The sequence below is a fragment of the Anomaloglossus baeobatrachus genome, chromosome 6 (assembly GCF_048569485.1).
Source record: "Anomaloglossus baeobatrachus isolate aAnoBae1 chromosome 6, aAnoBae1.hap1, whole genome shotgun sequence".
Classification (NCBI taxonomy): Eukaryota; Metazoa; Chordata; class Amphibia; order Anura; family Aromobatidae; genus Anomaloglossus; species Anomaloglossus baeobatrachus.
In genome coordinates, this window is record NC_134358.1 from 229470049 (window position 1) to 229486919 (window position 16871).

General features: G+C 47.9%; 1 protein-coding gene across 1 annotated transcript in view; it reads right to left on the reverse strand.

Annotated features, from left to right (window-relative positions):
• GMPR (guanosine monophosphate reductase) overlaps positions 1 to 16871 on the reverse strand; it is a 140491-nt gene that overhangs the window by 21110 nt on the left and 102510 nt on the right. The window contains exon 8 of the mRNA XM_075314728.1: positions 3252 to 3411. Within this exon, the coding sequence (XP_075170843.1) occupies positions 3252 to 3411 (160 nt within the window). The remainder of the gene's footprint in view (positions 1 to 3251; positions 3412 to 16871) is intronic.

Here is a 16871-nt window from a genome sequence, read left to right on the forward strand (position 1 = left end):
CTTTGTACATATTTTAAGTTCATATGCTTCTTAGCAATGTCTGTATTGAATTGCTTTTCTGATGGGTGCATATAGATCTTTAGGTCTGAGCAAGTTGTACCTTATATATGTATGATTCCTTTGTTAAATAAAGAATTAAAAAAAAAAGGTAAGAAAGTGAATCCAGGCAACTATTGTCCAGTAAGTCTGACATTGGTGATCTGCAATGTTTCTCAGAGCATTTTAAGCAATGACATGCAAAAATAAGTTGCAGAAAATAATATAATAACTGACAACTAGCATTGATTCATGAAAGATAAGTTGTGTCTAACTAACATGTTGGGTTTCTGTTGGGAGGTAAGTACAAATCTGAATGTTCGTAATGTAGCTGATGTGATTTACAGTGCCTACAAGTAGTATTCAACCCCCTGCAGATTTAGCAGGTTTGATAAGATGCAAATAAGTTAGAGCCTGCAAACTTCAAACAAGAGCAGGATTTATTAACAGATGCATAAATCTTACAAACCAACAAGTTATGTTGCTCAGTTAAATTTTAATAAATTTTCAACATAAAAGTGTGGGTCAATTATTATTCAACCCCTAGGTTTAATATTTTGTGGAATAACCCTTGTTTGCAATTACAGCTAATAATCATCTTTTATAAGACCTGATAAGGCCGGCACAGGTCTCTGGAGTTATCTTGGCCCACTCCTCCATGCAGATCTTCTCCAAGTTATCTAGGTTCTTTGGGTGTCTCATGTGGACTTTAATCTTGAGTTCCTTCCACAAGTTTTCAATTGGGTTAAGGTCAGGAGACTGACTAGGCCACTGCAACACCTTGATTTTTTCCCTCTTGAACCAGGCCTTGGTTTTCTTGGCTGTGTGCTTTGGGTCGTTGTCTTGTTGGAAGATGAAATGACGACCCATCTTAAGATCCTTGATGGAGGAGCGGAGGTTCTTGGCCAAAATCTCCAGGTAGGCCGTGCTATCCATCTTCCCATGGATGCGGACCAGATGGCCAGGCCCCTTGGCTGAGAAACATCCCTACAGCATGATGCTGCCACCACCATGCTTGACTGTAGGGATGGTATTCTTGGGGTCGTATGCAGTGCCATCCAGTCTTCAAACGTCACGTGTGTGGTTGGCACCAAAGATCTCGATCTTGGTCTCATCAGACCAGAGAACCTTGAACCAGTCTGTCTCAGAGTCCTCCAAGTGATCATGAGCAAACTGTAGACGAGCCTTGACATGACGCTTTGAAAGTAAAGGTACCTTACGGGCTCGTCTGGAACGGAGACCATTGCGGTGGAGTACGTTACTTATGGTATTGACTGAAACCAATGTTCCCACTGCCATGAGATCTTCCCGGAGCTCCTTCCTTGTTGTCCTTGGGTTAGCCTGGGCTCTTTGGACAAGCCTGGCCTTGGCACGGGTGGAAACTTTCAAAGGCTGTCCAGGCCGTGGAAGGCTAACAGTAGTTCCATAAGCCTTCCACTTCCGGATGATGCTCCCAACAGTGGAGACAGGTAGGCCCAACTCCTTGGAAAGGGTTTTGTACCCCTTGCCAGCCTTGTGACCCTCCACGATCTTGTCTCTGATGGCCTTGGAATGCTCCTTTGTCTTTCCCATGTTGACCAAGTATGAGTGCTGTTCACAAGTTTGGGGAGGGTCTTAATTAGTCAGAAAAGGCTGGAAAAAGAGATAATTAATCCAAACATGTGAAGCTCATTGTTCTTTGTGCCTGAAATACTTCTTAATACTTTAGGGGAACCAAAACAGAATTCTTGTGGTTTGAGGGGTTGAATAATAAATGACAATTTAAAAAAAAATAAAAAAAGAAATAACATTCTTTTTTGCTGCAGTGCATTTCACTCTTCCAGGCTGATCTACAGTCCAAATGTCACAATGCCAAGTTAATTCCGAATGTGTAAACCTGCTAAATCTGCAGGGGGTTGAATACTACTTGTAGGGACTGTATGTGGACTTTGCACAGGCATTTTATACTGCACTGAAGCTCTAGAAGCAGGGACTACTGGAAACTATATGGGTAAGGAATTGGGTTAAAAGACAGAAATCAAAAAGTTATTGTCAGCAGTGGAGTATCACAGGTATTTGTGTTAGGACCGATTCTATTTAAACTCTTTATTAATGACCTTGTGGATGGTATTAAGAGTAAAGTGTCAGTCTTTGTTGACGACACCAAACTATGTAGGATATTAAAAACTGACCTTGATAGTACAATATTACAAAACAATCTGGATAAGATGTCTGAATTCAGAAGTTGGAGTAAGTTCAAAGGCGGCCAACTAAATATTTGCAAGGGATGGAAGGCCTTCCATATGATGAGGGGTTGGAAAAGTTGGGCTTCTTTAGCTTAGAAATAAGTCACCACAGAGGAGATCTCATTTACAGTATATGTCTAAATACATGCATGGTCAATATAAAGGACTGGCACATGACTTATTCCTTACAAAGACAATACTAAAGATTAGGGGGTGAGAAAAAGGCGGTCCCGGCAGCTGAGTAGCAAAAAAATGGTTCTTTACAGTTAGAGCAGTCAATCTGTGTAGTGCCCTACCACAAGAGGTAGTAAATGGCATACACTATAAAAGCTTTTAAAAAAGGGCTGCATAATTTCATCAGTACACACAACATTGTGGACTATAGATAATTTAGTGAAAAAAATGTATAATTGCTGGAGGAAGTTTGAATTTGATGGTCCTATGTCTTTTTCAACTTATGTAGCTATGTAAGATGAGTACCTATGTTTATATTTTGTATTTACTGATTTTAAATAGGGCATTCATTAGGAAGTCCTACTAGTGATAGCCATCAGTGAGTGGGGGCACCATATTGACTTTTAGGGTGCCAACCTCCCCGGTAGGCAGAAGCTAACTGTGTATGGACATAAAAGGGACTTGGTAGACTATTGATTCCTGTGGATATATGTCTGTTATATATTTACAGCTCTGTCATTGCTCTTGCATCGGTTTGATTATTTGCCCCTTTATCTTGCCACTAATTCTCCAGGTAGTGTTTATTTAATGTTTATTATCAGTAGAAGGAGTTGTGATAAATATAAGGATGAATTGGTATGGTGGTTTATGTTTGTAATTATTATATGTGTATAGTGTCATGTCATGTTTATATCTATTTTTAGGCTTTTAATACATATCTACTAAAGGTAATGTTTTATTGATTTAAATAGGATTATTACTGTGTTAATAATAAAAAACAAAATGGTAAGAGATCTTCTTTATCATGAATAATACCTGTATTCAGCTACTCCACCAGCATGCTTCTTCATTGCTGTGTCTGAACTCATACCATAGAAAAGCATCACCTTCTTCCCATTCTTCTCTGTGACTTCTCCTGTACACTGATCATGGCCAGCAAGCATTCCACCCAGCATCACAAAATCGGCTCCTGCTCCTGGACAAATAAAGATGTTCAAAATGTCAAATATCATATTTAATTGTTTTACTCCACAAATAAAATGGATTATTTTATTGAAATCCAGTTGTAAAAATTATTATCCAAATATGCATGCACTTAAAGTGTACCTGGACTTTAAAAAAAAAACAATAAGTTAACATAGCACAGGACTTTAATCACTGTTCTAAATCACTCTAATATAGGAGTTTGCTGTTAGCCTGCAGCACGGACCGCCCAATATCTATGCCAAAGGCTGCATGAAACTAGGCAACATCTTGCTCCTGCTAGGCTACCATCCTAACTGCAGCAGGGAATACCTTAGGACATTATTATTGATGGGGACAGTAGCCTGAACGCAGGATGCTGCCTAGATTAGTGAAGTCTGTAGCACAGACTTTGGGCGGTCCACGCTGCATGTTAGCAGCATGAATCTCTAAAGGAATGTTTTCCAAAAATGAATATACTTCAATTGGAGATGAGCGGACCTGACGAAGTTCGGTTTGGCGGATTCAGCCGAACTTTAAATTAAGATCAGTATGGGTCCCAGGCTTGACCTGAACCCCAATGGAAGTCACTTATTGGGCAGTTCGGGTCTCTGCTCACATGCAGCAAGCCCTAGACAGAATACTTCCAGGGGGTGGGAGGCCAGAGTTTTTCCATATTTTTTTTGGTGCACACTACATCCGATCACGCTGTTGTAACCCCCAGTGCAAGCCGAACAAATACTGAAAGCGGCTCTCTCTGGGCTGAGCACCGAGCGTACCCGAGCACAGCAATACTCGCGCGAGTGAATGGTTTGCACGTAAAGCACCCAAACTCCGAACCCTGGTTTTTTTGTATAAAGACTGTGCAAAGTCTAACTGCAAATAATTGTTTTCCCATTGAAACTAGAGGAACTCTTTGGTCTCGATTCATCACTACCTTTCGCCTGTTGTCTAATTTTGCTAATTTTGTGTGTTTTGCGCTTTTTTGTTTGCACCCAATTCTTTATTCTATCTAAGCATTTTTTTAAACTCTATTGCATATGTGCTCGCCTGTTTTTTTTATTTTCCGCTTTGTGGGCCGGACTTTATCACCTCCAGATGTTTTTCGCTGATTCATCCATTGAGACTCTACCCCAGTTGACCCCTAGTGTAGTTTTTTGCATGTTTTTCAAAAGTAAGGTCTTTTGAAACTTTTTAAAAGAGATGCAACTTTATGGTAAAAAAATAAAAAAAAAAATTATGCCCGGCTTTAAAGGGAGTCAGACACTAGGTTTCTGCTACCCCATCTAAGAGCAGCATGATGTAGGCAGGGCCGGTTTTAGACAAAGTAGGGCCCTGGGCAAAAGATTAAAGTGGGGCTCTAAATACGCCCAATCACACTCAAACATTTAGGTTACATTTACATGTGCTGAGTTCAGACCGTTAAACAAGTGCGAGCGACAATAATGAAGTTGTTCAGCACTTGTTCCTCAGCCTCATTACACAGGTTCACAAAGAATGATGTATACACACACATAGCACACACGCACGTATATGTTGCGGACGGGGGCCGGGCCGCTGTAGGGGCTGCTCGGATTCAGGTTCGTTACTTCGGCTCAAGTGGTGACCGGGCCCGGGCTCGTACGGCCATCCGTCTTCACAACCGTAGGAAGGGAGTATTTACAGGGGATTGATTAGTCGGTGACGCCACCCGTGGGTTGTGGTGAGGTATTGGTAGCACCGCCACTGCCTGGTGATGGGACGCCCGGGGCTGATGGTGCGGGACAGCAGGATGGAATCCCCTCCATGAGTAGGGGAGGTGTAGTCCCGGGGCCCAGGTACACGGGAGTCATGGCTGCTGGAGGTGGCATGCTGGGTTGGACTGGGGATCAATGGTGTACTCACAGTTCAAAGAATCACATACAAAGTCCAGTGGTAAACCAAATTGCCAGTAACCGGTCGCTTCTGGCGGGTGTATTCGGGTCCCACACCCAAGTGTAGCAAACAGGGGTTCCTTCCTCCTGCACTCAGTGTCTTTGTCTTCTCTGGGACAACTCCGCTTGGAACGGGGAAGTCCACTCCCGGTACTGTGTATGTTTGGGAGCTGTGGCCCGTGAAATCTGACCCTTGGGATTTCTGTGGGTTCTGATGGACACCCTACCCCCCGCGTTGGGCTTCTGTTTTGCTCTCTGGGCTTCTCTGGAACAAGGCCTGAAACCTTGTCCCCGGCTGGTCAATGAACAAGGGGGCTTGCAACCTTCCTAGTCCTAGGGTCCAGGTACCCCGACTGTGCACGGCCTCCGGACTGGATTCCCCCTATCGGCACCAGGGGTTACAACCCTGCCCCGGTCCACTTACTGTTTCCCGCGACCGGATCTCCGTCGCCTATGGTCCTGCTTGCCGTCTGCCACCTAGTCCGGTAGTCCAGGGGCCCTACCCCTGACTCCACTGCACTCCACACTCCTCCACTGTCAACTCTCCGAACTCCACTCCTCTCTGTCCCAGACTTCACTCAGACTGTTGTGTTTCCGCCCCTGACACCTCAGGACCCCTAGGTGGGCGCTCCCATCGGCCTGGTCCCCGCCCACTGGTGTGTCCCTATTATCACGGGAGGGTGACTAGGCTATACTGGCTGTGTGTTGTACCTGGGTGTGGGTTTTGTGTTGGAATGTCAAGGAGGATGGACTACTTCTGTGACTACCTGGTTTTGCCAAGGCGTCACACTCCCCCTTGGTTGAATACAGACCGTCCTCGGCTGTCCGGCCACTGACGTTTATTTTATTTTATTTTATTTAAAAGTGTAACATATAAAAACATTTAAAACATTTCAAAACTTTTCATCAAATTAGGGAGGCACATTGTTACGGTTGCTGCGAGCACTGGAGACTATGTCCAGATTTCTTGCTACTGCACATGTGCGAGCGCTGGAGACTAAGTCCAGATTTCTTGCTACTGCACATGTGCGAGCGCTGGAGACTAAGTCCAGATTTCTTGCTACTGCACATGTGCGAGCGCCGGAGACTAAGTCCAATCTTGGAGCCATTGCACATGTGCGGGTGACATCATCGCTGACACGAGGTCACATGTCTCTGACACCTTCTATGCCGATTGGTCGCTGGTCATGTGCTTGTGACGTCTTGCTCGGTGATAGGCCAGCATGACGTCACTCCTGTCGTTCTGGCAGCGGATTGGCTCTGGTGTCCTCCATCTTGGATGGGGCACAGAGTCTATATAAGACCCTGACACACGCCGCATGGTGCTCAGTCCTCTTGGTTCATGCATATGAGTAGACGCTCTGTGCGCGTTCCTCTAGGCATTCCTCTGTCTATGCTAGGTGAGCGCTACCGGCAGGGTAGCGTTCTTATACCTTACAGCTTCGGCTGCTGTCCGTATCCTTACCTCTTAGGGGAGCGGACATAGGCAGGTGCCTGAGGCACATGGTCTGGCTGGGCCTTGTGATTCTACTCGTAGGTGGACGTTGCCGCTAGGGTAACGTTCCTTATACTGCGTCTGGCAGTTGTTCGTATCCTCGCACACTAGGGGAGCGAACAGAGGTAGGAGCTTTGTGCGGCTTACGCTGCTGTTCGTCTCTTTTGCACCACTAGAAGAGCGGACCTAGGCAGGTGCCATATTTAGTGGTTCGTGTCCTCGCACACTAGTGGAGCGAACGCAGGTAGGAGCTTTGTGCGGCTTACGCTGCTGTTCATCTCTTTTGCACCACTAGAAGAGCGGACCTAGGTAGGTGCCATTTCGCACACATTGCCTTTGTCTCTGTGATTATTAACAGAGATCATTCCACACACCCTCCAAGTAAGGGAGGAATTGCTTTACTTATTATATCCTTCTGTGAGTTAACAGAGGTATTGCACTCTGCCATAGTCTGCAGCAAAGTCTTTGCACGGTGGACCCTGACTGTCTGATACTCCTTTCGGTTATTATCAGACAGCCCCCCGTAACACACATCTCTTAAATGTTGCAAAATATTATCTCCTTCTTCCCTTTCACCCGCCACCAAAAACACCTGAACCCACCCTCAGTGCCACCGCTAGCACAGGTGTCACACTGCCCCAAGTTCCTGTGGGTGTCCATAGTGTCCGGGTAAAAGTTCCTTACCCATCAGTCCACCCCAAGAGTTCCACGGTCCGGAACCCTTGGCCTGGAGGTTAGCCACTGGTTTTATTGGTGACTGGGCCTCGGCCGACTCCACCGCAGGCCCTTCCTCCAACCAACCTCTCTAGAGACAGTCCTGGTGGTGGGGCAAGAAGAAGGTAGATAGGGGCTATGTAGAAGGCCCAAGAAAGTTTTTGGGTGGCCTCTTCCAGTCCAGAGGCCATGGTCCATGATAACTTTAAAACAGGGGAAGCAGGTTAACTGGGAAAGAGTTGCCGGAATCTGCTACCTTACTCTTTATTCTATCAGGCAATTGGGGGTGACTGTGGAGGCCGGCACTATCTTCCCCACTAACAGGGTATACTGATCACCTTCCAAGGTGTACCGGCTCCATTCTCCACACTGGTAGCAACATATGTTTATTACTTCTGGCCCCGAACTTCTGTTGGGGGGCCTCTTCTTCCAGTGGGTTTGGGCAACCACATCCACCCTTTGCTTCTCCCAAGTAGTGATTTCTTTGCGGTGTTGCCGCCGCTGTCGCTCCCAGCATGGGGCACGGTTCCCGTGCTCCCCTTCCCATTCAGGAGCCAGGCCCTCTCGGATGCCCTCGGTGCCGGCGACGACCGGCCTCTCATACTGCCGTGGGCCCCACCGATCAGTGGCCTGCTCCGCCTCTCTGCAGGTGCACTCCGGCTGCTCCACAGCCGGGACGGAGTACTTGGGAGTGGCTGGCGCCGCAGCTGGAGTAGACTTCCGGTCGAGTGCCGCCTCCGTTGCAGCCGGGCGGATTGCCGAAGCCAACGTCATCTCTGGTGTGGCCAGACTCGGGCCCGGGGAGGATGTCATCGGGGTTGCGGCCTGGCACGGAGCTGAACGGGATCTCATCTGGGTTGCGGCCTGGCTCGGGGCCGAGACGGGTGCCGAGGTGATGGTACAAATGGGGCCCGAGGTCCCTGTTTCTGGATCCTCCTCCGCAGACGAGACAGGTTCCGCTGCCACAGGTTGAGGCAGCGGGGCGATCGGGGCACTTGCCATGGATACGGGCGACGAGGGAGGCGACGTGGCGGATGTGGGCAGGCCGGACCCCTCAGCCGGGACAGCCGGTTCCTAGGGAACATAAGGTCATGGGTCACTGCTTACCCACTCCTCTGAGGCTATCTCCATCTCGAACATCCGGACAGCTGCAGCCAGACCCTTCTTGTCGGTCGTCCACCTCGTCAGGATGAAGTGGGCTTGGGCCTGGATCCTTCGGCACATCTTCCACGTCTGCTCCTCAATCCAGTCGGCGGTCCCGGGAACGGGACCCTCCACACGTTGGTTGCCGGACCGCTGAGACATCTTGCCGCGTTGGTGTACAGGAACGGATTTCTGCAGAGTCCTGGTGTCCCTGCCCTTTATCTTCTCGGGTCACATGCCGCTCCTTCCTGCCCTCCCCCTTGGTTTTTAACAGCAGTCTCGCGGGACCCACTGTCCTTTGCAACTTCCTGCTTTAAGAGTCACCGGGTTCTGCCCGCGTTCTTAGGGGGCGGGGCTTCAGTTTCGCACCCTTTTCGGGGAAGAAGATGGCGATGTTGTTGTTTTTTGGCGCCAAATATGGCGGGCAAGATCCAAAATCTTTAGTAATTTTCATGGTTTATAGTTCAGAAAGAGGCGCACTTCATCCAGGTTGGTAGATGGGGTAGGAATCCTGTTCGTGACGCCAGGTTCGGGTTGTTGTGGACAGGGGCCGGGCCGCTGCAGGGGCTGCTCGGATCCGGGTTCGTTACTGCGGCTCGAGTGGTGACCGGACCCGGGCTCGTACGGCAGTCCGTCCTCACAACCGTAGGAAGGGAGTATTTACAGGGGACTGATTTGTCGGTGACACCACCAGTGGGTTGCGGTGAGGTATTGGTAGTACCACCGCTGCCTGGTGATGGGACGCCCGGGGCTGATGGAGCGGGGCAGCAGGATGGAATCCCCTCCATAGGTAGGGGAGGTGTAGTCCCGGGGCCTAGGTACACGGGAGTGATGGCTGCTGGAGGTGGCGTGCCAGGTAGGAACAGGGATCAATGGTGTACTCACAGTTCAAAGAATCACACACAAAGTCCAGTGGTAAACCAAATTGCCAGTGACCGGTCGCCTCTGGCAAGTGTATTCGGATCCCACACCCGGATGTAGCAAACAGGGGTCCCTTCCTCCTGCACTCAGTGTCTGTGTCTTCTCTGGGACAACTCCACTTGGAACGGGGAAGTCCATTCCCGGTACTGTGTATGCTTGGGAGCTGTGGCCCGCGAAATCTGTCCCTTGGGATTTCTGTGGGTTCTGATGGACACCCTACCCCCCGCGTTGGGCTTCTGTTTTGCTCTCTGGGCTTCCATTTAAGGTCTCCCGCGACCGGATCTCCGTCGCCTATGGTCCTGCTTGCCGTCTGCCACCTAGTCCCGTAATCCAGGGGCCCCTACCACTGACTCCACTGCACTCCACACTCCTCCACTGTCAACTCTCCGAACTTCACTCTTCTGTGTCCCAGACTTCACTCAGACTGTTGTGTTTCTGCCCCTGACACCTCAGGACCCCTAGGTGGGCCCTCCCATCGGCCTGGTCCCGCCCACTAGTGTGTCCCTACTATCATGGGGGGGGGTGACTAGGCTTTACTGGCTGTGTGTTGTACCTGGGTGTGGGTTTTGCGTTGGATTGCCAAGGAGGATGGACTACTTCTGTGACTATCTGGTTTTGCCAGGGCGTCACATATACTCCGAACACATACATATACACATACATGTATTCACCTGCATTCAGACACATGCTTACAAGGAGCACATACATTCAGACACATACAGTATATACTCACCAGGAGCCTATACAGTCTGATGTACTCATTAACCACTTCACCCCCCAGCTCCTTTTCACCTTCCTGACCAGGCCAATTTTTATAATTCTGACCAGTGTCACTTTATGTCCGGGGTCACAAGAGCATATGAAAAACGAACAGATTTTTATCAAGGAGAGCAGGACGAGTGAAAAGCCATTTGGTAGTCTGTATGTCATGTGAGGGCTATGCGGGTGTTTTATTTCTCACCTACCATCTGTTTTTTATCTCAGCAGCTATTATTCTAAAATAATTTACAAGACCATTTATAGTGCGTTCCCACAATCAGGATCAATTGCGTTTTTGACGCTGTAGAATTTCTGCACCATCTCCACAAGTTAGTTTACTTGCATTTTTTTCATTGCATATTTGTGTGCGTTTTTAACTTTGCGATTTATTGCGTTTTTTGACACTGCATTTTTTACTCTATTTTAGTGTGTCATCCTTAAATTAAAGATTAGGGCTGTGCGGATCCGAGTTGTAAAAGTCCGGATCCGCGTGGTTTCAAAGATTTCTGGGTGCCGGACCTGGATCTAGGATTCTGGGTGCAACATTCGGATCCGGCACTGGGGAAAATAATTGAAAAATAAAGAAAAACAGAAATAAAACAGCGTTTTATACTTACCGAGATTCGGTGTGATGGCGGCACACTGCTTCCGGGTCGCGCATTCACTTCCTGTACTGTGCATCGTATACACACAGCTTTCCGTGTTTTCTCCGCCCACCGGCGTCTGTGATTGGTTGCAGGTAGACGCGCCCCCAGCCTGTGACAGTATCTGCCTGCCATGCAGTCATCGGGCTGTCAATGTCTGCCCAGCTAGCGGTCGTGCTCTAAGCCGCTGGCTATGTATCAGAGATGAAGCGGCGTGGGACCTTGTGTGGATTACGCCGGATCTTCAGGGTATTGGGGGTTAATAAAGAGGTGAAGGAGGGTGTGTTTTGTACTTTACTCCAAATAAAGGATTTTTCTCTGTGTCTGTGTTTATTTACATTCACTTACAGGTTAGTGTGATGCAGGTATCTCATAGACGCCTGTGCCATTACTAACCTAGGGTTTAGTAGCAACCGCGCGCTGCTATTAACCCCTTATTACCCCGATTGCCACTGCTCCAGGGCAATCAAGAAGAGGCGGTATTGCACCGGGATTGTCACATCTAATAGATGCAGCAATACCGGGCAGCTGTGGGCTGAGAATACCAGCCCCCAGCCGGCATTATCATGGCTGGGGATGAAAATTAGGGGGGGGATCACATGTCGTTTTTTAAAAAAAAAATATTTATTTAAATAATTAAAAAAAAAAAAAAAAAAAGCTGCATCACCGATACAGCCGCGCATACATCTGACAGGAACGTGCATGTATTTCTAGGTACATGCACTCTCATGCTCAGAGCGTGACAGGCCATGCCGGCTGATGTCATGTCAGACTTGTACGAGTCTGACAGCGCATCACCGACACAGCCACACACAATTCTGACAGGAGAGTGCATGTGTTTGTAGGTACATGCACGCTCATGCTCAGAGCGCGGCAGGCCATGCCGGCCATGTCGGCTGATGTCATGTCAGACTTGTACGAGTCTAACAGCGCATCACTAGCACAGCCGCACACTTTTGACAGGAACGTGCATGTGTTTCTAAAAGACATGAGCGTTTACCATACTGACATGCAGGCACTTGCACTGCTTTCCCCACCCAGCGGCCATCCTGCCGCCTGTGATTGGTTGCAGTCAGCTGACATGCTGACACTCAGGGTGGGGGCGCATCTAGCTGCAACCAATTACATGCGCCGGTGGGCGAGCAAAACAATGAATATTGAATTATTGGCTCCGGAAGGGAAAAGCGTGACCTGGAAGGAGTTTGCTGCCATGACACAGCCTCGGGTGAGTACACTGTATGCGCTCCTACCTCTGTATCCCTTTCGCAAACGTTTTTAATCTCCGGATTCTGGTCCCCATAGACTTATATGGGCATCGGAATCCGGAGCGGATCCGGATTTTTTGTTCAATCCGGCAGGTTCCTGATTTTGGCGGATTCGATCAGCCCTATTAAAGATGTTTTGTTTTTCAAACTTCCTGCTAGTGACATCATTAGGTGCATTTCCGCCGTGCCGTTTAAGGTTATGTTCTCGCGTTGCACATTTAGGTGCACATTTTTTACACCTAAAACTACATCTCTTGGCAGGAAAAAAGTTGCAGGAAAAAAACACGGTTTTTAACTGCATTTTTTTTATGCTTTTTTATGTATTAAGATAGGGAAAATGCTGGGAAAAACACAGGAGCAACTGATGTCAATTGTTTGGTGCAGTTTTTTTATCCACCAAAATCTGCAAGGAAAAAATCTGCAATGCAGCACTTCAGGATTCACATAGATTATGATAATTCTATTATTTTCCTTCTATTTTATGGTAATATTATTATTTTCCTTCACATAGACTTTGCTGGGATACATTTTCCCTTGCATATTGATTAAAATCTGAAAGAAAAAAAAGGCATAAAAAAAGCAAATAAAGCACAGCGTGGACACACAGCCTTAATGCACCAAAAATACATGTGTGGCTTTTACCTGCAAATTTTCTGCATCTAAATGTTCCCTTAAGAGAAATTGACAATATGTGGCTTGGAAAAAGGCACCGCAGCAATTCCGAGTGCCATGCGAGATTTTCTTATGTGAGGCCTATGGGGTAATAACTCTAGAAACTTCAACGGATCCCAGTTGTTCTGAGACTGTTTTTATGGAACACATTGTACTTTATGATAGTGTTAAATTAAGGAATTTTAAAACTTTGAATGTTTATGCCCTTATATCAGAGTTTTGCAACAGAAAATAATTAATAAATAACATTTTCACATGTCTACTTTACATCAGCACCATTTTTGAATCATATTTTTTGTGTTAGGAAGTTAGAAGGTGTTGGAATAATCGTTATTATTGTATGTATTGCAAAATCTACTATTTACTACTGTTTAATCGTGCATGAAGTTTTTTTAAATCTCCGCAGATAGTGTTAAGTTGTCACTCTGAAAACTAATGGACCAGATGGTAAGATCCTGAGCAATAAGAAATATCGGTCATAAGCTGTGTTATCTTTGTTTCTGAATAAATATATCTTCCCTGTTGAAAGCCTGGGCAGTACAGAGTTTAATTCACTACCATTAGTTATGGGCCCAGAGCGAAGAGAACAGTCCAGAGAACATAGAACAACAATCTACTAAGAAACTAAAGATGGTCGTGTCACGGTCGTCTCTGTGCTATAAGAGATTAGTGACAGGTTCTTGGTCTGAGTCTCACTTTACCTGGTGAGACTCTGCTGTTTAAATGTGGTTTTCCTTATTTTGGGTAAGAGAGGGTTAGTTTGCTTTCCAGCAGCCTCAGACTCCTGATTAGGTGTTTCTGGTTTGGACCACTCCTAGTCCCTTTATATACCCTCTGCTACCAGCAGAGGGTGCCGGCTATTCTTGATTCATTTGGATGCTGGTCTTGGAGGAGGATGGAGCTGCTGAATCCCTTTGCTGAGTTGCTGGTGTGCTGTAGTCTTGGTGCTGACTGCAGCAGTCTGTTGTGGAGTTTTCCCCGTCTTTCTTCCTTTCCCGATGTGTTGTTTCAGTGCAGCGGTGAGGCTAGCATCCTTCACCTGCCCACTCCCTAGACAGGGATTATTATATGGTCATATATCAGACTCTCCCCTATCGTGGAAAGTTTCAAGAGGAACCTCAAGACCCATCTCTTCCAACAAGCCTACAACCTACAATAACCCTCAGTCCAGTACACCACTGCGCAACCGGCTCTGTCCTCACCTGTTGTACCCTTACCCATTCCCTATAGACTGTGAGCCCTCGCGGGCAGGGTCCTCTCTCCTCCTATACCAGTCTGTTTTGTACTGTTAATGATTGTTGTACGTATACCCTCTTTCACTTGTAAAAGCCATGGAATAAATGGCGCTATAATAATAAATAATAATAATAATAATAATAATAATATGGCCTTTTCAGGGCTTCAGGTTTATGCTCAGTCACAGGTGAGAAACTGTATAGGGACTGGCTACAAGTGCAGGGTACAGCGGCAGGTAAGTGTAGGAGGTGCCCATCTTCTATAATGTGTTTTGGCTCACGCTGGACTCTCCCCTAGTCCTCATCGTGACAGGTCACCAGCAGCAATTCTATGAAGTTCACAATGCCAAACCTGCCTAACCATAACTACCAACCATGGAAATTAAAGTTAAAGAGGCTGCTGATAAGAAAAGGTATATGGGTCCAGTTACACGTAGCGATGTTCCAGCAATCCCGACAATGATTCAACCTGGTCAGGATCGCTGGTACGTCGTTACATGGTCGCTGTTGAGCTGTCAATCAGGCAGATCTCCACAGCGACCAGCCATCAGCCAGCAGCGACCCATGTAATGACGGCTCCCTGCACACTCAGAACCGGCGCTCGTTGGTCTCCCACCGTCAAACACGCCGATGCGTGCTGCACAGCGGAAGATCAACGAGCAAAAAATGGTCCTGATCATCTTGTCACGATCAGCGACAGCGACCTGTCAGCAGGGGCCTACTCGCTACTGCTTGTCACACACAGCAATATCGCTGGTGAAGTTGCTGATACATCACAAAACCTGTGACGTTTCAGCGATCTCGCTAGCGATCTCGCTATGTGTGACGGGGGCTTTTGGAAATACACACAGGAATCTAAGGGTACCGTCACACTTTAGCGACGCAGCAGCGATCCCACCAGCGATCTGACCTGGTCAGGATCGCTGCTGCGTCGCTACATGGTCGCTGGTGAGCTGTCAAACAGGCAGATCTCACCAGCGACCAGTGACCAGCCCCCAGCCAGCAGCGACGTGCAAGCGACGCTGCGCTTGCACGGAGCCGGCGTCTGTAAGCTGTGGACACTGGTAACTAAGATAAACATCGGGTATGGTTACCCCATGTTTACCTTAGTTACCAGCGCACACCGCTTAGCGTGTGCAGGAGCCACTGGCAGCGTGAGAGCTGCGGGGGCTGGTAACTAGAGATGAGCGAACCGGTCGCGGTTCAGCTCGAGTTCGGTTCACTGAACGGGCGTCTCGTTCGAGTTCGGTTCGGCGAACGTTCGACGAACCGAACTCGAACCACATAGGAAACAATAGGAGGCAATCACAAACACATAAAAACACATTATAAATGTACACATACAGTTAATAAACATTGCTATAACACTTACCGGTCCCCGCGATCCCTCCTGCACTCTGTCTCCTGCCGCTATTCCATCCGATGATCGCTGAATCCTCCAATAACCAGCACTGCCAGCAGTGATGCAGGACCTATCGTGACCTTGAAAAATAGCTATGTGACCAGTCACGTGCCTGTTATCTCATTGGCTACAGACTGGTCACATGACTATGACGCGTCATGTAGGACCTGTCATTGCATCTCTCTGTTACACGGTGCACATTTGTGTATCACCGTGTACCGGCGACATGCTCTAGCTCGACTCCCCGCTCTGCTTCCACGTTCCCTTAAGGTACCGTCACACTAAGCGACGCTCCAGCGATCCCATCAGCAACCTGACCTGGCAGGGATCGCTGGAGCGTCGCTGCACGGGTTGGTAGTGAGCTGTCACACAGGCAGATCTCACCAGCAACCAGTGACCACAGCCCCCAGCCAGCAGCACACGTGGAAGCGATGCTGCGCTTGGTAACTAAGGTAAATATTGGGTAACCAACCCGATATTTACCTTGGTTACCAGCGCACACCGCTTAGCGCTGGCTCCCTGCACTCCTAGTTACAGTACACAGCGGGTTAATTTAACCCGATGTGTAGTCTGGCTATGTGTGCAGGGGGCTGGCACTGGCAGCGTGAGAGTGGCGGACGCTGGTAACTACGGTAAACATCGGGTAACCAAGGAAAGAGCTTCTGGGTTACCCGATGTTTACCGTAGTTACCAGTGTCCGCAGAAGTCGGCTCCTGACCGGCTGACACAGCCGGTCAATCACGGAGATCACCGTTGCCATAGCAACGCGCTTGGTAGCGATGACGGGGACGTCCCGCTACCAGCACGCAGCGGCACCGGAATCACGTGATCGGAGCAGCGTTGCTATGGCAACCCGTGCCACCGCTTACAGCCGGGAGCCTGTGGTCACTCTCACAGAGTGATTTCTGCACGGAGCACAGCGTCTTCCCCCATGCAGCTGTGCTGTCTGATGGAGCAGAGCTGCATGTGTTGAAGGGGAAAGAAGACAGAAGAGCAGGATCGTGGAGGGGTGACAGGGGGTAATAAAGATGGAGTCTCTAATGTGTCTGTGTATTTATTTCTATTAAAGTATTTTTTCTCTGTGTGGTGTTTTTTTTTAACCCTTTATCGGTGATTCATAATGGCCGGGTCAAACTTGCCTGACATTAAGAATCTCTGGCTTAATACTGGCTAGTAAAACAAAGCCAGTATAAACTCATGATTACCCAACAAGCCACCCGGCTCCAGGGCTGTTGGAAGAGTTGGATACAGCGCCAGATGATGGCGCTTCTATGAGAGCGCCATTTTCTGGGGCGGCTGCGGACTGCAAT